Below are 27,308 nucleotides of genomic sequence, written 5' to 3'. Positions count from 1 at the left end.
AAGATAGACAGATTTGACACAAGTAACAAAAAGAAATAGGACCCAAATTAACAGAATCAGAAATTAACAGGGAAACATTACAATAGACACCAGAGACATTCAGGATATTATAAAGTATTTGAACATCTACAGACTTGAAAATCAGTATCCACGGGCTGTCCTATGGACACTAAAAGGTGATTGTAATTGTAGTTTGTTTAAATGTAGCAGCTGTGTCTACTTCAATTTCCATGACTAAATTCTTGAACTCAATGTCTCTCACATTGACCTATTCTGTGACCTATTCTGAAATTACATTTCCTCTCAGTTAACTTTTGTTTTGAAAGTTTTCTGGTGATTTTTCTTCTGAGAACTTGTGTGGGAGGTCACCAGGCCCAGAGTCATAGTCATACACTGTGGGTAATGCGCAAGAACCAAATGAAGCTGTAGGGATTGGGTAAGACAGGTACTTAGAAACAGAAAAGGAAATTATGTGGTTCGGAAGAAGAGAAAGTTATAGAATGCACAGTGACCGGAAATGCCAGACTAGACCTGCAATAGGTTTGTTTTGCAACAAAACAATTCTCAACTGAAACACAAGTGTTCATACAATTTTCTCAGATTATAAGGTAGGAATGGGAGATGAGCATTAGAATCAGCGATAACACAAAGAGGAGAGCCCAGTTGTGAGCATTGGTTTACCCACACCCTTAGACTGCTCTCTTTTCTTCAGCCGCCTTCCTGGGAGGGAGACTAGCTGGAGACTAGTGCCAAGGAAGGGAAGACAGAAAGAGAAGCCATTTTAGGCTGGACAGCGGAGGTGCCTCATGGGTTGCAGGACTTTCATTTATTTATTATTAATGTAAAAGTGAATTTTTCAGGAACTGAGTGTATATACTAGAACAAGATATGTTACTAAATTTTACATATGAAACAGACCTGAAATCATTAATTTGATCAATAAGAGTACTTTCCTTTCAAAATGAACACAATCAACATTACATTGTTTAAAAATGTTAACAGTTATATTAGAGAACTTAAGAATATTTAATCAGGCCAATAATACTGTTCTGCCCATCCTCCTGTTCTGAGTTTAGGACTTTATAATTTAATGGACAAGCAAATTTATTTTCATTTACTATAAAACAGAAAAGACTATGCCAAGGACATAAAACTAAATCTTTTCTCAGCATGCCTGAATATGAGTCCCATTATACTTATTATGTCTGTGATTATGAGTATAATTTAAGTCTCATAATGGTAAATCAATTTACATATTTTCTAACTGCAGACCAGAGATGGCTAGTTTTCCTCCACTAATAACACCATAGAGAGTCTATTATTCAGTGTAAGAATTGGATTCCAGCACATCATAATTAATCAGAACAATTCTAAAACCAATAAATATAAAGAGAAGGTAGGGAGACCAATAGAGTTTTATCATTTAATATAAGGTAGAGAAGATTAAGGCACATGAATTAATATTTCTAAATTGTCCAATTATTTATAGTTGGTGGAAAAGATCACAAAAAGCCAGACAAGAACACAGAAATCTGAAATGCAGTGAAAATATAATATAAATGCAGAAATTTAGCAAATTTAGAGGAATTAACACAAAAGAGGAAAGCTATTATTTTAATATCCCCAACTTTTAGAAGGTTTGAGCCAGTCTCTATTTATGCTTAGTTATACATATAAAATTCTGAAAATACAAAGTATAGATGGGCTATTTTGTAATCTTTTTTAACTTATGAATTACTTGCTATTATATGATTTCTGCAATCTAAAATAACATTATTCTTATGTATTTTCATGAGTTTTCCAAACAAGGGCCAACAAGACATATATAATGTGAAAAATCCATCTCAGGATAATATTAACACTTGGATGGCAGCCTTTGCTTGTATGAAGAACGGGTACATTTCTCAGTGTGTTCTGCAAGAACAGAGTGCACACGGAACTTCTTCTTTTAAGTTCTTGAGTATGTTTGAGAAACCTACCCAGCTGGCTGTAGATTTATTTATTCTCTTACCATTGAGGCAGAGAGAAATGCCTTTTAATGCTTTAAAGGACAAATGTATGGGCCTGTGGTTATCAACACTTTTAGTTCTAGCCTGTGGAGATAAAAATCAAGAATTGGGAAACCAAGGCAAAGCAGAGACTCTGTACTGATTAATGTTAGTTATTTTGCATTTGTTTCTTCAGCAAGGGGGAAAACTCCATAACATTAAAGGGTGCACTAACCACAATCACTACAAAAACGATGTCCTACACGGTAATATCTATTTCCATGTTACGTAAATGAGAGAACGTGAATGGAGAAGCAGGAAGCATTTGAAGGTCTAAAAGTGTGGCTTCTCCTGAAATCCTATTTTATTTGTTTTCACGAGTCTCACTTCCAGGAACTAGAAATTGAACCAATTATGGCAATAACAAGCACTCCGGTAAAAGACTTTTCCTTTTATGCTCATGCCATTATGATCTAAAACAAGCAGTGCATTGGCATCAAATGTTAAGAAAATACTTCCTGAAAGCAGCTCGACTTTAGATAACTTTGTATGGTTTTTGTGGGCAGGTCTCCTCTGAAGCATGAAGACAGAGCTCTGATAGGACATGACGTTCTCTCAGAATTCCTTCACCCTCTTCCATATGCAAAATACCATGATTGCATTTACAAGTAATGTAGTAGGATTGCCATAGTTAAAAGGAACCCAGACCAAGTCTGCCGGAATGGTCAAGTTTGAGTGAAATGCTTGAATGACTAATTTTAACCTGAGATTGTAATTTCGAAGTTGTTGAAATAAACTAGAAAAAAATGAGTAACCAATAACATCCTAAAGGTGGCAGAGTTCCCTTTTAAATCTAGGGCCTCCTGGCTTTTGTATTTAAAATAGAACATTTTCTTTCTTTCTTCTTCTTCTTTCTTTCTTTCTTTCTTTTTTTTAAGATTTATTTATTTATTTTATGTGAGCACACTGTAGCTGTCTTCAGACACACCAGAAGGGGGCATCAGATCTCATTACAGATGGTTGAAAGCCACCATGTGGTTGCTGGGAATTGAACTCAGGACATCTGGAAGGGCAGTTAGTGTTCTTAACCGCTGAGTCATCTCTCCAGTCAGAACATTTTCTTTTAATAAAGTCCAAAGTTTGACATATTTCCATGCCTGATCACATTCTGAAACTCCTATAATGCAGCAAGATCTAGAAACCTGGGCTTGCTTTTAATCTAGACACTCCAGACTACATCTGAGTTTTCTTTTATCAAAGTTATAGCAGACAACAACAACAACTACTACTACTACAACAACAAGAAAAAAGTATAGAATGACATGGAGACAAGTAATGGAGGTTTCTAACTTACTATATTTAAACAAAAAGGAATTCTTTACAGAAGGGGTATTGAGCTGGGCTCTGGTGAATAGTGAGTGAGAAATATTGTGCGAAGAGGGAGAGATGCTGTGAGAGACAGATGTGTAAATAATAAGAGGTCAAAAGCAGGAGGCGTGAGAACCTACCCAGTGTTGATCTACAATTATTGAGTGATCAGGATCAGTTGTGGGAAGAGATAGGCAAGAGGACTAGAGGGCCAAGAGAATCAATGGAAATCTGTAGCTGCAAGGGGTGGGGGTGGAGAATCTAGGAGATGCCAGAGACCCAGAATGGCAGAGGCTCCCAGGAGTCAATGCTGGTGAAGTTAGCCTGAGATGCATAGCAGGGGGATATAGAACCTGAAGAGGCCACCTCTTGTAGTCAGGCAAGACTCTCAAGGACTCCCATTGGAGGGATAAGGACACCAACCCACCCACAAAACTTTCAGCATAAAACTTCCTACCTACAAGAAATGTATGGACAAAGATGGAGCCAAGGCTGAGGGTGTGGTCAACCGATAACCAGTCCAACTTGAGACCCATTCTATGGGCAAGCACCAATCTGTGACACTATTTATGATACTTTGCTATTGCTTGCAGACAAGAGCCTAGCATATCTGGCCTCTGAAAGGCTCAACCAGCAGCTGACCAAAACAGATTCAGAGACCCACAGGCAAACATTAGAGGGAGCTTGGGGAGTCTTGTGATAGAGTTGGGAGAAAGACTCAGGGACCTGGAGGAGATAGGGACTCCACAGGAAGACCTACAAAGTCAATTATCCTGGACCCATGGAGGTTCCCAGATGCTGAACTACCAACTAAAGAGCATACATGGGCTGGACATAGGATTCCTACACATATCGAGTCCTCTAACAACTGGAGTGGGGACAACTGTCATTGACTCGATTGTCTCTCTGTGGATCCTGTTTCTCTAACTGGATTGCCTTGTTTGGCCTCAGTGGGAGAAGATGTGCTTAACCTGTAGAGACTTGATGTGCCAAGGTTTGGTGCCGGGTGGGAGGGAGGCACCCTTTTAGAGGGAAAGAGGAAGAAGGACGCTGCGGTGGGACGCTGTGAGGGAGAAACTGGGAGGCGGGCAGCTATTGGGATGTAAAAACGGACAAACATACAAATAAATTTAAGAAAGAAGAGATCAAATGCATAAGGTTGGGGAAAATCCACCCAGCGTTGACTCCAAATAATAAGAGCTCAAATACAGGTGGCTGCAGAGGGTCCAGTCAATGTTGATCTCCAGGGGGAGGAATGAGGAAAAACATGTTGTAAAGGTAACTCCATTTTTTTTTAAAAAAATATTTTTCTGAATATTAATTCTTAGTACTGAGAGCACAACTACATTTAAAAGTAAAAAGAGGTGGAATGTGCCTTGGTATTGAGGTCATTGTAGGCTATTGAGTGAGGGGGTACTTCAGGTTAGAGGGCTCCCAGTTTTCGATAACATTTACCACGGTGAATGTGTGGTAGCGTGTGCCCTTTACTTATTTTCTTTTAATTATTGGCTGCGAATTTGTGAAAAATATAGAAACGTATTTTCTAACTATATTTGCCTCTTTTCCTCCCCAGTTTTAATACCTACCTCTCATGAATACTAGGTCCTTCTAGGAAGCTCAATTTAGGGACAACCAATTGGTGACTAAATTGCCTGTTATTCATTTCCTATTTTTACCTGACTTTTGCAAAGCTATGTTAATGATCTGTGGTTAATGCCCTCACATCTATGCACCTCTGGCCCAACTTCCATCTCACTACACCAGTGTCACAGTGCTAAATCTTGCTCATATTTTACTCATGCTTTCTGTTCCTACTCATCCTTTCCATTCTCAAGAGAGGAGAGTAACTTGTTCCCTAATTATAGACTTTAACTCTTTGGTTTTTCGAGATAAGGTTTCTTTGTGTGGCTCCGGTAGAATGCACTCTGTGGCCTCGAAATCAGAGACGCCACCGTCTCTGCCTCCCAAGTGCTAAGATCCATCGTGTGTACCATCACTACTTGGCTCAGAACTCAACCCTAATGCATCAATTAACAAGCATGTAATTAATGGTTTTTCAGTCTTTTGCATCTGTTATTTGGTACTCTGTTTGCTTACTTTCGTAACAAGTCTTTGACCGTTGAATATTTTTCAATTTGTTAAATCATGGAACTACGGTCAACAATGGTGATGGTGGTGGTAGAAGTAGCTACTATAGTTGATTATTGACGATGCTGGCACAATCAAAACAGCTCATAAGAAAAACCACAAGATAATATTTAATGTTCCCATTGATAATCTGGGAATAATTAAATTAAATAATTATCATTATTTAAATGGTAGAAGCAAGTAAATGCACACAACAAAATGAAGAGGCAGCCTACAGAACCGGAGAAAATGTTTGCATACTTTATAACAGAAAAGAAAAATAATTTCTTAAATATGAATTGTAAACATTCAAGACAGGTATACATCTGAAGACCCTCCATAAAAGGCAAAGAAACCTGAGTGAGTCTAAAAGTTTCATAAGTAGGGACCCCGGGTCCTGTCTTCTAACCACTTGTGTGTCATGTGGACCCTCAGGTGCCCTGCCATCTACTGGCCCATGCTTACTTTTGGAGTTCTTTATTAAGAAAACACCTCGACATCATCTTGCGCTAGAGATTGAATATGTAGAACAACAGATCTTGTGTGAATGCATCTTCTTCCCAGACATAAACAGAGGTATTACACAACCCTAAATAATTCAGGTCTCTTAGAAAATATTTTCACAAGGACAAACACAGCAACAAAACTGTTCATTGATTTGATACTGTTGAAATGCTATCACTTGTGTGCCTCCATTCATGAAGTTTGTCAAATCTCTACTTGATAGCTAGTTTTTATCAACTTGACACAAGCTAGGGTCATTTTGGAAGAAGGAACCTCACCTGAGAAATCCTTCCATCAGATTGGCCAATAGACAGACTTTTGGTCTCATTTTCTTGGTTGATAATTGTTGTGGAATCGACACAGCCCACTGTAGATGGTGCCACCTCAGGGTAGGTGGTCTTGGATGATTTAAGCAAACATATTGAACAAGACCTAGGCAGCAAAGCAATAAGCTGCATTTTCTTGTGGTTCTTGCCGCCAACTTCCTGCTTTGACATATCTCTATAGAATGTGACCTTGAAATGTAAGCCAGATAAACACTTTCCTGCCCAAATTTCTTTTGGTCAGCAGCAGAAAATAAAGTAGGAAACTTACTATATATAAAAATGAATACTAACAAGGTCCTTAATACAAGAAGAATAAAACGTGTCCCTAACTTCTCAATAAATCTGGACAAGTCTGGAGCGTGGAGCCTATGAATTTCTTCCTATAAAACTAAAGTCAAAGATTCATACTGGATGATTTTTAAAAATGGCATTATGCTGTACCTGTAGGCAGGCTGGGGCACGTCCCTGGGGCTTGTTGACATCCACAGCTACCAGCTGCCAGCCACCGGCAGCATCTTCATGGAACATCTTTAAGACAGACAGAGATGAGTCAGAGACGTTGAATGTGGAACAATGAGGACTCTAGTTCTATCTGTAGCTTTCTATGTGTTTCAATATTACTGAAAATCTGTCTTATTAAAGAAGTATATATTTGGATTATGAATCATCTCAGAGACATTCATTTTAATGCTGAAATGAAAAACAAGTGAATAATACTCTCATGAGCAATGGTAATAGCTGGCATTTATTGAGAACTCGTTGTGTTTGTCATGCAATTTCTGCCTTATATAGATTTTGCATCTTTTAGATACTCGTCTGTACAGGAAAAGCACTCACCTCTCTTAGTTAATTTTGCTCATTATTATTTTTATCTCTGCAAGGAAATGTATTTAGAATTCTTAAGCATTACGTCTCTCTGTTGAGTATGTATAAAATTTTTAAAAATATCAGTTGGTATTTTTCAGTGTGTGAACTAGAAACATTCCCATGTCAAATAATATCAGGGGTTCAGGGGTTCACCTTCAACATGGGGGGATGATACTGGCGGTATTTCAATGGTACAAGACTGAGAGGGTACTTAACTGACTTTATGCAATTATCTTAACTAGGTCACAATTAATTTGTTCATCAGAAACTTAATGAATGTATTTTCAAAGGGAACATCTAATTTATATTGCCTTAGAAGTCTTAGATGAGATAAAATTCAAGATGTTATTGGCCAATCTGAAACCTACTCACTCAGATGTCTGTGAGATAACCTTATGGAATAGTCCACTACCACTTAACTTCTCATCCGTCAATATCATATCCAGTTGGGAGATATTTCCCACTTATCCTGTTCCTCAGGAATCATGTGGGGTGTGTGTGTGTGTGTGTGTGTGTGTGTGTGTGTGTGTGTGTGTGTGTGTGTGTGTGTATGTGTGTGTGTGTGTTGGTTTTAATGAGATTAAAGTAGAATTTAAGTTTTTAAAAATAAAGGCATCGACCATAATAATTTACTGCCTTGTTTCTGACCAACATTTCTTTATTGTGTACATAAACATTTGTATTGTTGCCATTACCTGTGACTTTATGTTAGTCCTATTCCCTGTTGTAACAGGGAATCATTATTGGATTCCCTATTAATGGCACATGAGCCATTACATAGGCTCTATTATTATACTTTTAAACTCTAGCCAGAGAAATTATAGATCATTTTCAGGAAGAAAAATATTCTCTGTAATATGATTGAGACAATGGAAAATAAATGATGCCTAACCTTACAGGCCGTATGTATAGATGAAACAATTGAGGTGCACATTTACACAGAGATTCTTCGACCAAAGACGTTGTTGCAAACATTCCTTCCCAGCTGTCTATTTATAGAACTTACTTTCTCCTAAGAATAAAATTTAAGAGCTATTCTTGGTGTTAGAAACAAGCACAGCCACCGTGGATGGGCTCACTGTGAGATATAGACATTGCTGGAATAACAAACTAGTTAAAGTGACCTTTAAAGGCCCTGTCATGATTTTGGGATTCTTCTTTTAAGGGCAACTGTCAAAACCTATGCTGTCAGTCATTGGCTAAGAACACTCTGATGATGCTTCCTACCCTGTCTTGTCAAGGCACAAAGCACCCCTGGGGCTAATATTTCCTTTCATTGGTGGCAAACTAATTTTCTCTGTTAAATTATATTTTGCAGCAGACCCAAATCAAATGAATCAATTTAATTGTCAGCAAAAGAGTTCTCTGAAGGTCACCCCTGTGTATTAAATAAAGTCAGAAATGCAAACGTGTCCTACTTTCTTTAGATCCCAAATCATACATTATTTAGATTGGTTAATATGATGACTAGATCTTTGAGATTGAAACCAGGCTACCTAACAGAGACAAGAACCCCAAGGGATAAGGTCCCTTGGGAGGACAATGGGTATGACTGTGGTCATTCTTTGTCTTTCAATGTCAGGACATTTTTGTGAGGTCACTAAGCCTCCAACAAAAGAACCAGTTGCTACCCTTTCCTGGAAGCTCACAATGACAGGGTGACTAGACACTAGCTCGCAGGATCTAAGTAGGGCCTTCTTGTTCTTCCTGTACTTTGTGTGTGTGTGTGTGTGTGTGTGTGTGTGTGTGTGTGTGTGTGTGTGTGTGCGTGTGTGCTGGCTTGTATAAATGTAAGAGTTATAGATAGAAGAAGCATTGTAGTCTACAATGTAACTATGGGTAGGGAGACTGTAAAGTAGAATGAAAAGGTGATGGTGGGTAGGTGGGTAGGGACTGACTTATCAGCAACCTGGACTAGTGATTCAAACCCAAGTGACCCCATTCAACCTTACCCTTAAAGGGCACAAATCTAAGTTACCTAAGCTATATATATTGAGCATTTAGCCTACATTGTGGAATCCAAACCAGGTGGTTTTAGTAAAAATGTTCAGTGGCCCCTGTATTTTAATCATGTGATATTTATCTACTTATTATATTGTTAAAATGTTTATTATTAAACATCTAGAAATATGGATGAGATGTGAAAAAATTAACTAATATCCGAAAAGATAGTCATTATTGGCATTTAACTTCCCTAAATTTAACACACATGTGTGCATACATGCATAGACCCACACACATAAATGTACACACAAACACACATAGAGATGCGCACATGTGCATACCTGACATGAGATTTTTTTTGTACTGGTAGATTGTCCACAGATTTTCATGTCAATATTATTCAAGTATTATTTAAGAATTTTCAATTTATTCCAACTTAGTACTGAATAATCAATAACAGTGCCAAAGTCATTCCCAATTCTCTTTGATTTTTCTATACCTTCCAAAGCTTCCTTAAATATAATTCCTAATTATTGCCCAACAATCTAAGGAAAAATTCATGGAAGTGGATGTTCTTGTTCAAATATTATTTATGCATGCTTTAAAGCCTTTGGTCGATATTGCTTGACTGTCTTCTAAAAGAGATGGTCTAAATACACTTCTTAGAATGATATCTGAGAAGGACCTTGTTGGCCAGCAGTAGGTGCTGTTTTCTTAAGAACAGAGACCTTGGCATGGGGCTAGAACAGAGAGAACATATTGACAGTGGCCTGCAATGGCTAAAACAGAAGGAGGGAGGATCTTACAGTGAGTAAAAATGAAGGCAGGGCAATCTGAAGGAAGCTCATGTTACCTACAATCTGGCAAAATAATTAAATTGACCATCTTTGTCATCTTTTAAAATTTGCAATGAGGAAACAATAATAATGACTGCTTTCTAGGTTTCCTCTGATAAATAAGTAAGTCAGGTTGTAAAAGTCACTATACTATGCTCTGTGTCACTGTTGATATATTTTAGCACTGCAAGAAGATGGTGTCAATTAGTGGGAAGGACATTTAATATAATGGACACCCATGAACATTTCTCTCTTAGCACAAACATTTGGGAAAGCATGAGGATTTCAGCCCTGTGAATTAGTTCAGGCTTGTTCATTTGAAAATTTGTATTTGGGGCAGGGGGCAGCTTGGTTTACAAAACAGTTAAGTATCATCCTAATCATCAGGTTACCTTGAAAAAGTGAGTTAAAATTACCAAACTTAAGGTGTGAATTTGCTTGTACACACACACACACACACACACACACACACACATGGAACTCACTCCTGCACCATTCTGGGACATCCTTTCTCTGAGCTGTATCTGTTAACTCACACACCTGAGTGGTATCTATTCATGTGGAAACTGCTGGCTTTGGGAACACTAAGTAATTTTTATCCTCCAGTTGAGCATTGGGTTATATACATTGTGTACTTTTTCTTTTGGGTGAATCAATTCTTTCAATTTTTGCTCACATGATTTTCATTTACACTCTGCTTTTCTTACTGAGCATCACACATTCTTTCAGAGGGTGATTTAGGCAAATTCTGAGGATGTTGACAGGAAGGCGAAGAAGGAACAACTTAAAGTCACCCATGTAATTGCATCAACTCTACCCTCATCCATCTTCTGGCTTAGCCAGAGGATAATAATTCAGATAGCATCTGTCAGCAAGAGTGCTCAGTCACAGATGACAGTCTTAGGAATACTGATCTCATGACACAGGATAGTGCTTGTGTGTCACAACACAACCACTGTAAAATTTATAAAATTTAGGTATGCAGAGTACAAAAGTGGTCAGAGTGGCCTTTCGCTTTGATGTGCCTTCCATCTTTGTTCTGGACAAAGTGGTGTTAGCTTATCTCTAGCATTCTTCAGTCTGGGTGAAGAGATGGCGGGTCTCTAAAGTGAACTGTTCAGTGAAGGACCTGAAGGTCTGGATGAAGGAATTGCTGTGTTTCAAGCTTTCTTACCTTATGGCTGCACATACTAACATCCAGCATTGGGGCTACACCCCTAAATATGGTGACATGAGATCCTATTTGTGGATGAATGCTAAGTATATTTTGCAACAGGAATGTGAAGCTCTTTACCTATACACCAGTCCATGTCTGAGTCTGTGACAAGATGAACCACACCAAGAACTACACAGGATGGAGTCACTGACCCCAGCAAATCTCAGTCAGGTCCATGATTAGGAGTCTGAAAGGATCAGTTCTAGTTTGCATTCATTTTTCTTTTACACACCATAGCATTCTCTATACAAAAGTTTTGCAAGCAGTATTTCATTAATTTGTATCTTTGTGGTTGTTCAGAGACATTTGTTAGTGACCATTCAAATAAAAATATTGCTTTGATATTTAGAAAAAAATTACCATGGATCCTATTTTGCATCTGAAATACTTAGAGAGGTGCCAATTCTTAGAGAGGTGCCTATGTCTAAAGGTCCACTCTATCCTCAGGATGTACATGTGTCGTGTGAGAGTGTGTCTTCATGTGTACATTTCCACCCATGTGGTTTTCAAAGGAAGTTCACATAATTAGAGACATTGTTAAGCCCAATATTCCCAGTACTCTTTAAGTCTTTGGTGAGAACACGTTGAACATGAATTTCCTACATAATAAATAAAGGGAAGAAATTAGTTCATGTCCAAAAAGCTGTGTAGAGTACAGTAATCAACATGATTTTATCAATTTGGAGCCTATTTTGTCAGAATTAGACACTTCGTGATTTAGTGCTTTAAACCAATGAAAGAGAAGTCCGGGCTCTGAGTTTGGTTAGATTTTACAAATAGAACAATCACGGCAAATATTCTGTCGCACTTCTGTACACACAAAAGCTTCAGGGACCCCTTGCAAGTGGTGACTGAGGGGTAGGCGGAGCCTGAAGCCAGTTGCTAGGCTGCCTAAGTGGTGTTTTACCAGAGGAAGCCTGCAGGAGCTTAGGTTGCTTAGCAACCGGGTCCTCAGCCATAGCATTTTTCTTAATGAAGGTTTTTCACAGTTCTCTGTGTGATTACCTCTGCTGAACATCCAGGCGCATTCCCTCTTGAAATCCCGACTTATGCCCCCACACTAAGTGCAATTTTGCATCAAAATAATTTTGTGCGACTTGGCTCAGAAATTTCACATTTCGTCGTCTTCTATTATAACTGCTAGCTGGTTTGGTTCTCTACCTTTCCAGCTGTGATTTTATCTGTCAGAGTTACTTAACAAGCAAAACACGGCTTTAGGGACATTTTAGGTCATCCCCTGGGAGCGCTGCTTGTAAGAGCTGCATTCACAGTTTTATGTTCCATTTACATCTCGGTGTCACAGAAAACATGCCTGCCAAGAGGCTGTCACCTTAGGAAGGACCTGAAACTTTGTTACACCTCACAATCAGCTAACAAAGGCCAGACAAGGAATAAGAGCTTCTTGGCTGATTCCTTGAACATACCACAATGTGGTATCTACATAGATGTAACCCATGTAACATACTTAATTTCTTTTCATGGATGTTTGAAACATTTTGACATGATTTGGTTTGTAACAAAGGAGCAGTAATTTTGATATCTATGCCATCATAAATGTCAGTCTTCTATGTTTAATGACACTTGAACATGGGATTGCTAAATTTCATTTTGATCTTTCCATAGAAACCTTTAAACCAATAGATCTATAAATGCACTTATGGACTAATTTTATTTTTCACCATTTAATCTCAAAACAATTGTTATAAAGCATTAAATTGTTTCCTCCTTAATTCTAATGCTTCTTTTTCTCTCCTTCTGTACATTCTAGAAGATATGTGAGCCTGCTCTTCCTGTTTCTAAGGATCAAAATGTGCAAACAAAAATAAGAAAGTAAATAATAGAATATCAGAATGCCTCATAGAGTCAAATGCTAGGTGGCTTTTGTATGTTTCTAATCTCTAATTTCTTAGGAGAAGGAAACCATACTGAATATATTATGACTTTTCAAGAACCACAGTAATACAGTGAGGACTGAGGAGCCTTCTCTATATTTGCTTGTGCCTTGATTGATTTGTTCTGAATAAAATGCATTTTCAACACTGACACTTCTAATCCTCTTTATAAAGGCCGCTGTATAGGCTTGAGGTTACACTAATAAAAGCTCATAGAAAATGGAGAATTTCAATTGTTAGATTTACTCGGGAAGCCTTTGAGGACTTGTGGTCTCAGAATCCAAACGCCCACAAGCGTAGTTGGCAATTTTAGTTTTTATTGAAGCCACTCACTGTACTTTTAAGCAACTAAATGGCTTTCACTATACCTCAACAAGAGTGTGGGATAACTCTCCTGGTTTTGGGCCTTTTCACCTGTGTTTTCAAACCACTCTCCCACTGTGCCATATTGCACCATCACACTCCAGCACCATTCCCTGGGATGGGGGAGGGGTCACTGCTCTGAGGATGGGGTGTGCCTGAGGCCGAATGGATTGTGGTCACCCCACTGAAACTATACCTGCGTGGTGGCAGTGGAAGTTGTGCTGCTCCGAGTTCCCCACATTTGTTGGAATTGTACTCTGATTTCTGCAAATGTCTCAATGATGACAGCAATGAACACATTCTGAAAGGAAATGACAAACCACGTTTACCAAACACTGGAGATGCAGAAGCCTAGTGATCAATAAAACCAAAACCAAACCGAAAACACCTGCTGAACATCACAAATGAGGTACGCTCTGAGCACAGCGTTTCTAGTACCTTGACAAGCCAGGCAAGGAAGAAAATCAGCGTGATGAAGTAGAAGTAGGAACGCCAACGGGGGAAACTGTCGATTGCTCTGTACATGAGGAATACCCAGCCTTCCTGAGACGAAGCCTCATAGACTGTGAATATACTCGTGCCTGTCAAGACAGGAAAACAGATCATCATTGGCTTTTGAAATAAAACATTTCTCAGATAATCAATAGTTATTCACGCCCATTGTGTCTATAGTAGAAGCTTCTCTAAAAGGGGTTAAAACTATGTGCAGAATTTTGCTGTTCTTAGGATATTGATAAAGTTGTGTCTGACTTCCAGCAAGGGTGATTTCAGTATTACAAACAATAAAACATTTTTATATTATTTATAGTATAATTTAGTTTATATTTAAGGCATTTAGTACAGGGAAAATTAAACAAATGTTGGAATGAGAAGAGAAATACTATGAAAATTGTGTGGCATAGATGCTCAGTATGGGCTTGGTACTTTGTAGATACTAGAGACATCTGCCATACCTTTAACCAGAATGGAGTTAAGTCTGAGAAGTGATTCTCTTACTGGGGGACTTAATGACCAGGCTCCAGTAATTAACTTGATGCAACTCTCCTCAAGTTTTATGATTCTTAGGTGTAGGGAATGTAAATTATCCCATAGTGCCTTGCAGCATTAGGAACCAGCATCTCATTGAACACACTCCTGGTAATAACAATGAAGCTTAACATACCTGGCTATCTATAGAACACCTGGTTTAAGAGAACGTGAGGTACTGAACAGGAAAATAAAAGGCATGTTTTGTTCTGTTGACACACCGAGATGCTTTACAGAGACTAAAACATATTGAGATCAAGAGGTATATTTGAGGATTCGGAATGAAAATTTGGAGAAATGAAATTAACCTAGTCTCTGTGGAGAAAGTTTCTAGATATCTAACTGACAGCATCATTCCTTTGAACTGAATGACCTCTGTGCACACATCTCCTTTTCCTGTGAGGATTAACTGGCAATTTCTGTAAAGCCTTGACAATGATATATGATGAGTTCTCAAGACATTTCAGGCACTAACATCATCAACACAGAATAGAAACACTTGTACAAGAACACTTTTGTGAGGAAACAAAATCTGCTGTGCACTTAACATTGTTTATAAAGTGAGTGTGATGTGTTCACAAGACTGATAGATACATGAGCTCAGTAAGTTCAACCTCATGAAGGTCTTAAATTATTATGGAATATGATCATATCCACCATGAATATTCTATTCATAAGAAGAAACAATGCAACTATGAGATACATGTATCTAAATGACCAAACTAGGAAGGCTTGGAAGAATCTGGTGGGCCTCATCACATCTGTGTTCTGTGTTTTCAGGAAGAGGGAAGAACACAAAAGCATTCAGAGCCAATGTACAGATGTGTGATGGAAAGTCACTGCAAATGCTGATAATGAGACGTAGAGGCATGGAAGAAAATCAGAGAGAAGGGAAGTAGAGTCCTATTTGGTGAATTTTCACTACAAAATCACTTTATGTAGAATAGTCTTTGTATGGAATGTAACTGCCTTTTTGTACTGCTTCCATATTTAAGTGCAATTTTTAGATTTATTTTTAACATATATTTAATTGTCTTGTATGTTTATGGGGTATATAGAGCATTTTAATGTACATCTATAGCATATAACAATAAAATGAGGGTAATTAGCATTGAGATCAATTTTCTTTTACCTAGTTGAGACAGAAAATTAATTGTTGGCTGGGGAATGGCTCAGCTGATATGGGTGCTAAAGGAACCAGTGTAGAAAAGGTTGATATAGTACTGGGATTCTGTAAAACCAGAACTCCTATTGTGAGATGGGAAGTAGAGACAGAATAGCCCAGAAGCTAAAGGACCAGTTACCCCAAAACACATGCTCAGTGAGAGAAACAACAAAGTACTTGCCTCACTCAACACAACCTAGAAGGAGAAAACTGCCCCTCAAAAGTTGTCCTTTGATATACATGGTATATCATACACACACACACACACACACACACACACACACACACACACACACACACACACTTGTTTTCTAGTATTACTATGAACATTAGAATTTACTCCCAGTGGACTGCCCATATCTTTTCCTCCCCAGCTTTTTTTCCAGGCTATTCTTTTTTTTGCTTCTATGAAAGTGTCTCTGTCATCTCTACATAGGATTATGGAAATGAGGTACACAAGCCTCCGTTTTAAGACACATGGCTTTACCTTGGTAAGTCATCATCATAATAGTTGGTTTATAAAACATGTTTGGCTGAGTCAGGGGAGACTCTGTCTTATTAGGTAGGAATATGGGAAGAGGTGACAAGAGCAAATATTATCAACTATCAACCTTTTGGAGAAGAGGAAGATGAAGGCCATCTGTCTTGATCTGAAACCATAATAAGACCAGAGATTTGAGCTCACTTATCGGACCATGCCTGAAACGTATGTTTTTAATGCCAAGGTCTATTTTTTCTTGTTTAAAATTAGACCATAAGAACAGATTGTTTTCATTTGGTACCTGTATTTGAGCAAAGTCTATTCTTTTACAAAGGACCACGGCTAAGTTTATACTACATCAAAGAACTTTTACAAGATGAAGCCTTCATGCACCGAACACTGAGTAGCTCAGACAAGCAACAAAACACAAGCAGAAAACGGGAACCGCACCCCCAGTTCAAGTTCTGAACACATGCAGCGTTTTTGCCATGTAGACTTAATTCAAAGGATAATTTTAGTATAAACAATTTATGTCCATTATTTTCCCCCTCATTATTGAAGGGAAACAGAAAAGTGGCTGCAGAAATCCATTTTAAACCACTGTCAAAGTTTAACAGCTTCACCAATGGTACATTATCAGGTAAAATGGGGACTGTCCTGCTTGAGTTTGTCTGTATTGTATATCTACAGGGAAGATGCTGTTTGGAATTAAGGGCAAATGGTATGCAACATGTAATCTTGATGCTTTCTCTCCATGCTTCCCAATTCAACAAAGGGGAAACGGGAGTCAGTAATAGCCCATAATGCAGCTAAAAAAAAAAAAAAACAGGTGTGTTGGTAAAACAGAAAACTGAAAATATCACTAAAAGCCCCCACAGGACGATGGTGACTGCTTAAAGAAATGTTTCTGGTCCCTGCATCACATTCAACTCCACCAGGTCAAGGTCAGATGGCTTTGAGGATGTCACAGCAGGTTGTGGGTCAAAGGCGAAAGAGTATAACACTCCTCCTTACCCATCTGTGCCTGGCTTTGCAAAGTACAGGGAAAGAAAACACTTCTGGAAAGATTTTCAAAGGACTGAGCATAATTTAAAATGGACATAAGCAAACTGTGTGATCTTGTTTTCCGTGACTAGTGGTGGCTGGCCTTGGGGTGGAGACTATAGCTGTGCACTGCTGTGCCCTGCTGTCTGTCTGGCTTTTTGGCTTCTCAGCAGTCTCCTCTTCTCTTCTGCTATCTAGGAGATTCAGCTACTTTCCCCAACAAGGAACTTAAAGTGACACTCGGAGGAACTCCCGAAGAGATGTAAATTCTATCAGCTCACTATGACTGCCCTAATGTTAAAACTTATTCTTTTCTGAGCATTAAGAAGTACTGAGGAAATGTTAATAAATTAAACAATGATCATATTGTCTGTGTGTATATGTATGTATGTATGTATATACATATGTATGTGTGTTTATACATGTGTACATGCATATAGGGGCTAGAGGTCAAGCTTCAGTGTTATTTCCTTGGGTTTTGTTAGTTTTTTGAGACAATCATTAACTGGCCTGGGTCTCCTATGTAGGCCAGAATGATTGACCAATGCACTCTAGAGAGCTGCCTATATCTACCTCCCCAGTGCTACTGTGGGTTGACTTTTCATACGGGTACTGGATATCAAACACAGGTCCATGTGCTTTTGACTTATGCACTTTATTGACTAAATTGTCTTCCTAGCCCCTTGATCACATAGATCTTAAGAGCTATAAAAAATGTTTCTCAGTATTTGCTTTTTGAACAAAAAATAGCTGATTGTTTAACGTAATTATCTCCTTCATAATTTGGAAACAAACATAATGATCTTACAGTTAATTGAGTATATTCTCTGATTTTCATTAAATTATGTGTGTACAAATATAATCTCCAAAACTCATGCTCCATTTCAAGAGGAAACATGGGAAAACATTGGTATTTAGACAGTATTTTCTTTAGATAATGCTTCATTATATTTTTTGGTCAAATTTCATTATTAAAATATACTTTTTTTGTTAAAACAGCCACATTTTTGTTAAATGAATAACTATTCTATGATAGAACCTGGGAATATAATGCATTCTCTTGTTAAGAATAATAAAGCATGTTCCAAAAACACTCTGGTACTCCAAATCCTTCAGGCACAAATTAAGGTTTTGTAACAAACCAAATTACAATAATCATGTTCAGCTCATCATCTAATTCCATTTGTTCTTTTTTAGCTCTTCCACCCATAATTTGAGTTTGTCATAAAAGGAGAGCACAAATCTACACGTAGATGATGAATACTGACCTTGGAACTTTCTGTAGGGTCTCTGCATTAGGATTGAGTACAGGATGTTTTTGTACCCTGAACATAGGTTTATTCCTACCTGTTTTGATTATCTTTAGGATCGTATATGTTGCTTTCCTGTCTTCTTAATTATTTACTTTTATATATTATTTATCATTTGTTTGTTTCTCTCTCTCTCTCTCTCTCTCTCTCTCTCTCTCTCTCTCTCTCTCTCTCTCTCTCTCTGTGTGTGTGTGTGTTGAATAGCAGATTCCTCTGAATTGAAATAGAAATATTTCCTCCAGGATAGTAGTAGACTCTTGAGACTCAGCAGCTAAAGAAAACTTTACACATCAGAAAAAAAACAGAGTGTGGAAGATTCTAGAAGCTCCCCAACAGCTTTATATGAGTAGACAACTGCTGGGGAAGGTGACTCTGACCATCCCTGATGTCAAGTAAAGAATCTTTAGATATGTTGGACCTGTCAAGCTGCCTATAAGGTTGTGTAGAGTTCTGTGTTGAGTGGACTTTTGATGATGTAGCTTCTTTTGATTTGTGCTCCTGCAAGTAATGCTTCACCTACACACCTGTTAGTAACTCCAATAAAAAAAACTCATTTGTTTATCAAACTGGACTTTGGTATAATCATTATTTAGTCTGTCATGGGTTCGTTTTCTGGGGTTGGTGGATATGGTGTGTGTGTGTGTGTGTGTGTGTGTGTGTGTGTGTGTGTGTGTGTGTTGGTATGTTTGGATGGTGTTTGTGTTTAGTATTGTACACTCAAGCAGAGTCTATATAAAGATGCCCAGTTTCTTCCTTCATCATCATTCTGCTGGATCTTTTGAGATATGTGGTTTTTAACTGAACCAGAATCTCACCACTTGGCTAGACTGGCTGGTAAAGGAACTTTGGGGAATCTCTGCCCATCGAACACTGGAGATATAGGCATGCTAGACCACACTTGGCTTTTTGTGGCTGCTGAGAATTTGAACTCAGATCCTCTTGCTTTCATAGCAAGTGGTCCTACTAACTGAACCACCTTCTGACACCAAACTTTTGTTGATTCTTCTTCATGAAAAAGGGGTAAGAAACTGTGTTTTTTTATTATTTGTTTTGTGTTCTGTTTTGCTTTTTAAAAATATTCCTGTTTGTTTTTCTTAGTTATGTGTTACAGAAGGAAATAAATGATACAAACAAAATTGTGATAATGACTAATCAAAGAAAAAGAACATGTCTTGGGCTGCCACTAACTCCTATCCAAACACAAAGGTTAATGTGCTGGGACCTTGATCCTCATTGTACTGTACTAAGAGGAGGTATCTTTAAGAAGTCAGGGTCAATGCAAGTTAATTAGGCCTCTTGAGGCCTCTGGAAGGAATTAAAGTACTTTTTAAGGGACTTGGTTCGTTTTCAGTATACTGGGTTTTCATAAAAAGAACAATCCCGACCCCTGTAGTTCAACAACTTCCTGTCTCATCATGTAACCTTTCCCTCCATGTTATGTGGCTGCCAAAGGGACCTTCACCAAGTCCATCCAGAAGAAACCACCTTCACCGAACCCAACCAGATAAAGATAAAAATGGCCTTTAAGTATTTAAAATTAGGAACGAAATAAACCTTTATTTATAAATACCCAGTTTCAGGCACTTTGTTTTGTAGACAGAAAATGGACTAACAAGATGGTAAAATAGTCTCCTGAGGGAATACAGGAATTCAGAGTTGAGGATGTAGGTTTGAAATAGCACAGTAAATATTGCAAACATACAGGGTCTTGGTCTGCACGATTACCTTTACCATTGCACTCAGATTTCATAAAGGAGCCAAGAAACCTCATTTTTAGAGCTTATGTGTCAGCTTCTCAGCATTTAGATGCTCACATAAAGTTCTTCACTCCTCCAATGACATTAAGCATGCCACTTCCTGCTGCAGCCAGTGTCTGGGCAGACAGAAATCAGCTGGAAGCCAGCTTGGTGAATAAGCCGTGGGCATCTGAAGAATCAACTCCAGCCAGGATTCACCGTTCAGTCACCAGGTCGGGTTACTGTAGATACTTGTTTTTCTGTTTGATTTTTAACCCTTCTAATCTACATTCCCTGAAATTGATCTGTATTTCCCTTCCCATCTGGGAGGTGAATTTCATCTTTGTAGGGGAGAAAGGCGGGGAGGGCAAGGTGACAACATTCCTGTCATTTGGGCATCTATCTCCCTTAAACCTTTCTAAACTGTCTCTATTTGTTTATCCTTGCTTTGTCCTCTAGCTCTTATCATTTTCATAGATGAGATGATTGACTTTGCGTCTTGGAATTTGGGGTTACAGCAAACACTCCTTAGCTGGAAATGAGAAAACCATTTCATATTCCCTTCCTTCTGTACATGGATGTATCAATCACTCCATAAGATTCTGGAAACCCATAGACAAAAAAGGAACCATAAATAATCTCAGTCCTGATCTCCAAATACATGCTTTATTTTCTCAACTGCAGTTGCAAGGACTAAATAAATTTGTAAATGTGGTCAGATAAGAAAATATAAGTAAGGCACCAGACCTTTGAACATCCTTGTCCTGTTCAAGATGGGATGAGTCAGGCTTGGTCTGGATTTCATTCCCTTTGATACATTAACATGTATAAATAAGGCCTGTTTCATTCATTGTGTATGTATGTTTATGTGGAGGTTATGCATCTTTGCAAGGGTGTGTGTATGCTATATACTGATACTGAAAATTTGCTTACATTGCTCTGTTCTCCACCTTAATCTTTAATCCTGAATTTGGTACTTAATGATTGGCTAGGCTAGCTGGTCAGTGACCTCTTGAGTCTTCCTGTCTCTGCCTCCCAGCAGCACTGGGTGCATGGTGAGTTACAACTGCCTATAACCCCAGTTCCAACATATTCTTTTGGCCTTTACATATACCTGCACTTATGCTCATGTACGCTATGAACAAAATACAACTATGAGTCTAATGTTTCTGATCTATACTTAGATTTTAGATGATAACACAACCGTATCTCGCTGTTGAAATCAATAAATCTCCCGAAACCTGATCCTGCAGTACTAAAATTTTGAAGTAAAATCAGAGAGTATATAGAAAAATGAGTATTTATGTTTATATATATTTTCTAAGTTAAAAATCTTATAGGTAATAACACTTGTTACTTGGAATATATATCTTTAGACATAGAAACTGATTAAATTTTCCCATTATGAGTAGAAAATACCTCTAGAAAGGAGAAGTGAGATCTTTAGTGGTTTTATTCACACATGGAAAAGAAGTGTTGACATGGCTGGATGCTGATATTGGCAGGGAAGTATGGGTATTAAATTAAAACCATCCCAGAGATGTCAAAGGCATATGCCAATGTAAATACTTCCAGTTTTCTGTGCCTGGGCACTTTCCAGGTAGACTGAGAGCTTCCTAGGAGCGCAGAGTAATCCTTCTAGGCACCCCTCTGTTTGTCTTTGAGGAGAAGTCGTTTTAGATCTAAGAGGCTTCTTGGGATTTATTTTCTGACTTAATGAGCTCACTCTTACCACAACTCATGTTCTGTTCCCTTCGCTAACACTCCACGTGTCCATGATTTCATATTCATATGATGTTGGACCAACCCATGCTGGCTTTGGAGTTCTCTTAGATTCTTCTGGGCAATCATGACATTTGCTGGCTACCACATAACACTAAATCACTACTAATTAGAAGCTCTTATGTTTTCTCAGAGGGCAAAGAGAACAGACAGTGCCAGAAGCACGGTTCTTTCAGTGCTTCGGCTTTGTCACCAATTTTTGAAAGGTTTATTAGGAACTGGAAAAAAAACCAAACAAATAAAAACAAAGAAGCCGGGACTTGATAGTTACAGTATGAGAATTTAGAACTGGGTATTAGAACACCTTTGACTAAAATGAGAGCTTTAAGTTAAAGTGTGTAAGGGCGTGGCCCTCTGCTTACCCTTAGTTAGTCTGGCCACAATGCTAAGAATATCAATAGCATAGGAATTTAAGAAGACCCCACTAGCACCAAGGCTCAACTGCGCTAAGATTCTGCTGGTTAACCCAAGAAGAACATTAGCAAGCCATTTGTTGCTTCTCTCCACAAATAATTTTTGTTCCATGTACCTCAACATTTATCTGTTTTTCGGCTAGATCTTCTAACAAAATATTTGAGAACACTGTATAAACAAAGCAATGAGTTAGGTGGAACAGGAGTGAAAGAAATTTTGACTCATTCCAGGAATTTGCTTCAAGTGCTTATTATATCACAGAAAATGAATTCTGAGCCAAAGAGCTCTGGGCAACTGTGGTCCTGCCTCTTATTCTTAGAATGAAGTGCCTTTCTATATTCTCATCAGGCATGTTAGCAAGACTATTGTAACACACCGGAGACAATCTGGCCAGCAAGGTTACCTTCTTAGCAAGTGTTTGCCTGAGGACCCCAAAGAACCATCAGGTATTTGCAGAGTGGCTGATGAGATGACACAAACTTTTTATTATTGCTCAAGAGGGTAGCATAAAATCATAAAATATCACTCCATGAAATGATAGTTAAGTCCAACACAGAGAGAAATGAGGCACTTACTTACAGCTTTAATGGTCTTTTTTATTTAACTAGTTATTCAACAGGTATAACTCATTATTCTTCTCACCACCAGTGTAGGCTTTTCATCAGTTTTTTTGGCAGTGTATATGTGCATGTGTGTGTGTGTATGGTGTGTGTGTGTGCCTGTGTATATATTCGTGTCTCTGTGTGTATGTTGTACTTTAAAAATCACTTTTTATATCAGTTGCTTGATCTGTAACAACCACTATTTAAAAGTACAAGAAAATGTTTGCAATTGCTTAAATGGAAAGATTACTAATAGTAATTTCTGATGTACTGACAGAAAAGGCCTAATGAGACTACACTGACAAATCTATTCAATGAAATTTGCAAAGAGAGCACATCAACTTCCATATCTATCAGAGGAAATGGAGTCAAAAGTGCAAAACTATTGTTTGGCCATTGTGTTCATTTCCTGCCTTCTTAAAATGATGGATATTTAACAATAAGTTCCAATGTGGCAAGTGCATCTTCTAATTCTCTTAAACTTTAATGGGTTTGATACTGCTGTATGCACACAGATCAAATAGCCTGCACAAATTAGTAAGATTAAAGGCTCATGGGGATGCTTTTTATGTTCTGTGTATATTGTGGGAAAGGTCTCTCACATAGCATTTAATATTTCTAGAGAACAGGTTGTTTGGGGCCATGATTGCCTGGAACGTCACACCCAGATAATTGCATCAGGTTTTGCCTTGAATCATTATACAGGATCATGAATATATCACAGAAAACAAGTAACTAAGATACCTTAGGATAGAAGACCAGTGGTAGTCTGGGCTCCACTCAGTCATATCAAACCAGGATACGTCCTGGCAGTGAATCTGAGCTCCCTGGAACGTCCTGATAGATACCCATAAAAGAATTATTGTATAAAATGCAGGTTTTTCTTTCTAGGCTTTGATTCTGTATCAGTGTCCCGAAAATCCACTCTCGCTAGTCTTTTGTTTTAAAACAAAGCAACCGTGGCTCAATGAAGCTGAGACACATCCCCGAGTTGGCTCCGGAGAGCAAGCCTGCGGCCATGTTGCAGTGACTCACACTTGCTTTCACAGACAGGCTCTGCTTGCTCTGCCACGAATGCTTGAAACTTCTGAGTTTCCTGGCTTGGTTTTGAGGAATTTGAACAAATTCCTGTCTGGTACATTTTGGGAAGGCAAAATTCTGCTTTTAAAAGTAGATAGACTAGGCCAAGGAGAGGCAAAAGAAGGGAGGGGAAATTCCTCTTTGTGCTTTTGGACCAGGGTCCACAAGTTATTTTGTGTTCCTGCTGGGGGAATATTTATCTGCCCTCTATTCTTCCTGGGTTGTAAAGATTCCTAACAAGACAGTATGAAAAGAGTTTCGGTTATTCTCTGAACTTCACCAACTCTCCAGATTTTAACCTAAAAACAGCAAGATTTTTTCTTTCATCAATCTGTTAGATGAGTCAAAACAACATAAAATTAAAAACTAATTCTTATTTACTTTTTGAATAGAACTTCTGGGGATGCAGTAGCAACCACCAGAATTCTGATTATTCTCTGATGCAAGTACAGTTACTTGAGAAGTAGAATATTAAATAAGGAAAATATTTTATAAAAGTACATTGGCTGTGATTTTATTAAAATAGATATTTTGAAACATATTTGTCAGGTTTTACAAATTTAAAGCTAAATAGACCTTTGATTGTACATCTCTTGAAAACTTGTTTGTCTCTTACTGCTTGACATGTGGCTGCTCAGGTTGGTACTATGTAATTTTTGACATTTCCGGTATAACGGTAGCATTGAGACAAACTTCTTCCTTACATGAAAATTTAAGAGCCATATGTATACCAATTTCCCTCCTAGCAGCTGGAGAGAGCAACACCACGGAGACTTGGGAAGTTTGCCAGAGGATGGTACAGCTGCCACATAAGTTGAGTTCCTGGGGCAGAGCTCAGGCATCTACATTGCCCAGGTCGGTGGATCTCAACTACTACATAGATTGATAGTCAAGGTAGTTTCTGGCCATGGTTCAGTCCTTTCCAAAGGCTGACCCTCATACAGATGTCAGTTGAGGGAAGGAGAAAGTGGTAGACAAATCTAATATATTGTTATTTTAAAACCTCATATAAATACACAGATCTGAATCAATAATTCTAGAAAAAACTACAAGGCAAAATTTACAATGGCTTTCCACAAAACATCTCCTTCTCTCTCTCTCTCTCTCTCTCTCTCTCTCTCTCTCTCACACACACACACACACACACACACACACACACACAACAATCATTCTATTAATCTTGCTTTAAGTTACCAGCAAGCCTAACCACAGGAATCCATATTCCATATGAACTCTTAACCCAAGAGATGATTTCTTACCATAAATCTAAAATAACAATGCAATATTCACAACATAATGTCATATAAGAACCCACTGAAGATTTTTTGCAATGTTTAAAAAGAGACACTTTAAACCTTAGGTTGTTATTTTTTTAAAGATCATATTTTGGTTTCCGAACTAATGGCATGATTCAGTAACATGGAATGGTAAATTATTTTTCAGTAAGAGTTATAGTATGTCTCACTTCAAGGTTCTAAAATGCTTGCCCAAAAAGTGTTATTTCTAACTGAAAAAAAGAATGTTAACTTATAAATGAAGTAGTTAGAATAATACATATGCAGACAAACAGGCAGTCAGACACACATACATACCTACTTTTACATACAAAATCCAAAAGTATGAAAGTAAAACAAAGCCACAGGAATTCACATATTTGGAAGAACCCTCCAGCCTGAAGCTTGTTATTCTAGGCAAAGGAATATGAGAAATATTTAGTGCTGGAACAGGATATATTCTGACAAACCACTGCAAGTACTTGAGCTCACACCCATAGTCAGAAAGACGGAGGGAGGCCTTCGGGAGTCAACCACAGCTGATCTCAATGTGCTCATTGGTCACTTCAGCTGACCAACCAACGTAAGCCTCTTGTGTTTATTTTCAGAGGATTCCTGAAAGGGCTGACCTTTATTTTAAGTAATACTACTTGGCTTAAGTGTAATTCGGAATCTAAATTTTGGAAATTTGAGCATTTTATTTAGGGAATACCCTTGTATCAGCCAATGCAGGCTTTGTGTTTTGATAAGACAAAGTATCACTGACCCATTGTTACACCAAAGTAAATAAAATGCACCCATTTCATTATTCAATGCTGGTCTTGGTTTTAAATAAGCCCTGATATAATACACAAAGAAATAACTTTATAAAGACTGAGCAGGTTGTATTTATATAACTGAAATACATAAAGATATTATGTAATGACAATTAAAAAAAATGGAAGCCTTGAATTTGAGAGAGAGGAATTAACGGGGAGGGATGAAAGGGGGGAAGGAATGGGAGATAATGATCCCATTATATTTTAACTTCAAAAACATCTTTACAAAGTAAATGAGGAACAGAGTGTGTTATAGTATTTTCAATGCTAAATAAAATACTACGATGTAACTTTATAAATAAAACCGAAGTCTGTGAGTTTTCTGCTCAGCATGCTCTTTAGGGAACAATCAGTAACTTATTCATTCAGTGCCAAGGACCAGCCTCTGCCTGGAGAGGGGTTCTAAGAGAAGTGGTGCTGGGACCAGCAAAAACAAATAAATGCCTGGAAGCTGAATCATGGATTACAAGATGGCGGCCTATGTTCTGCTTGAGACAGCTTTCCTTGTTTAGAATCACCTAGGAGATGCAGAACCTGTTACGTAGTTTCCAGAGAGAGATGCTGTATGAAACCAACATTTTTTGTCTCTTTACTAATGTGAACAAATGTCCAACACACAATAGAATATGTCTATAATAAATTATAGTTGAAAAGGAAATTTAAAATTATCTCATATAGTTGATTATGTAAGGAAACTGACAATTAGTAAAGAATTACATCCCCATATACTGTGAATTAAATAAGGTCATCTCATCAGAAGACAGAATATTTATATGAGGACTATGCAAAAAATGTCCCATTAGTCACTAGAAAGTTTTATGACTTAGAAACAGAAAACAAACATCAGAGCAAATGTGAACTTTGGGGACAAGGGCAGGACAACGTAGGAACAGGTGGCCATTGCTAATGTGTTTTCTCTGTGACAGATGGTGTCTGCATTTTACAGCCTGCATAGTTCCATCACCTCAAATGCTCCAGTCCCTTTTAAAACTCAACCAGGCTACACTGTAGCATGATAGGGCCTCTCATTTCCAGCTGTGACCTACAGAAATCCAGGAACCACTGAGGTTTCTGTTCTCTGTATTCTGACAAACACAGGGCAGCATGATCCTGTGGGAGGGACATGAGCACAGCTTTCACTTAAA

General features: G+C 38.1%; 1 protein-coding gene across 1 annotated transcript in view; it reads right to left on the bottom strand.

The window, feature by feature from the left end:
- The window catches only part of Nalcn (sodium leak channel, non-selective), a 317,042-nt gene that overhangs the window by 208,144 nt on the left and 81,590 nt on the right, over positions 1-27,308 (bottom strand). Inside the window, exons 8-10 of the mRNA XM_032917213.1 lie at positions 13,870-14,012; positions 13,628-13,732; positions 6,755-6,841 (exon numbers count right to left, since the gene is read on the bottom strand). Coding sequence (XP_032773104.1) covers positions 6,755-6,841; positions 13,628-13,732; positions 13,870-14,012 — 335 coding nt within the window. The remainder of the gene's footprint in view (positions 1-6,754; positions 6,842-13,627; positions 13,733-13,869; positions 14,013-27,308) is intronic.

This window comes from Rattus rattus, chromosome 12, assembly GCF_011064425.1.
Source record: "Rattus rattus isolate New Zealand chromosome 12, Rrattus_CSIRO_v1, whole genome shotgun sequence".
Lineage (NCBI taxonomy): Eukaryota > Metazoa > Chordata > Mammalia > Rodentia > Muridae > Rattus > Rattus rattus.
This window is presented reverse-complemented; position numbering and strand designations above follow the sequence as displayed.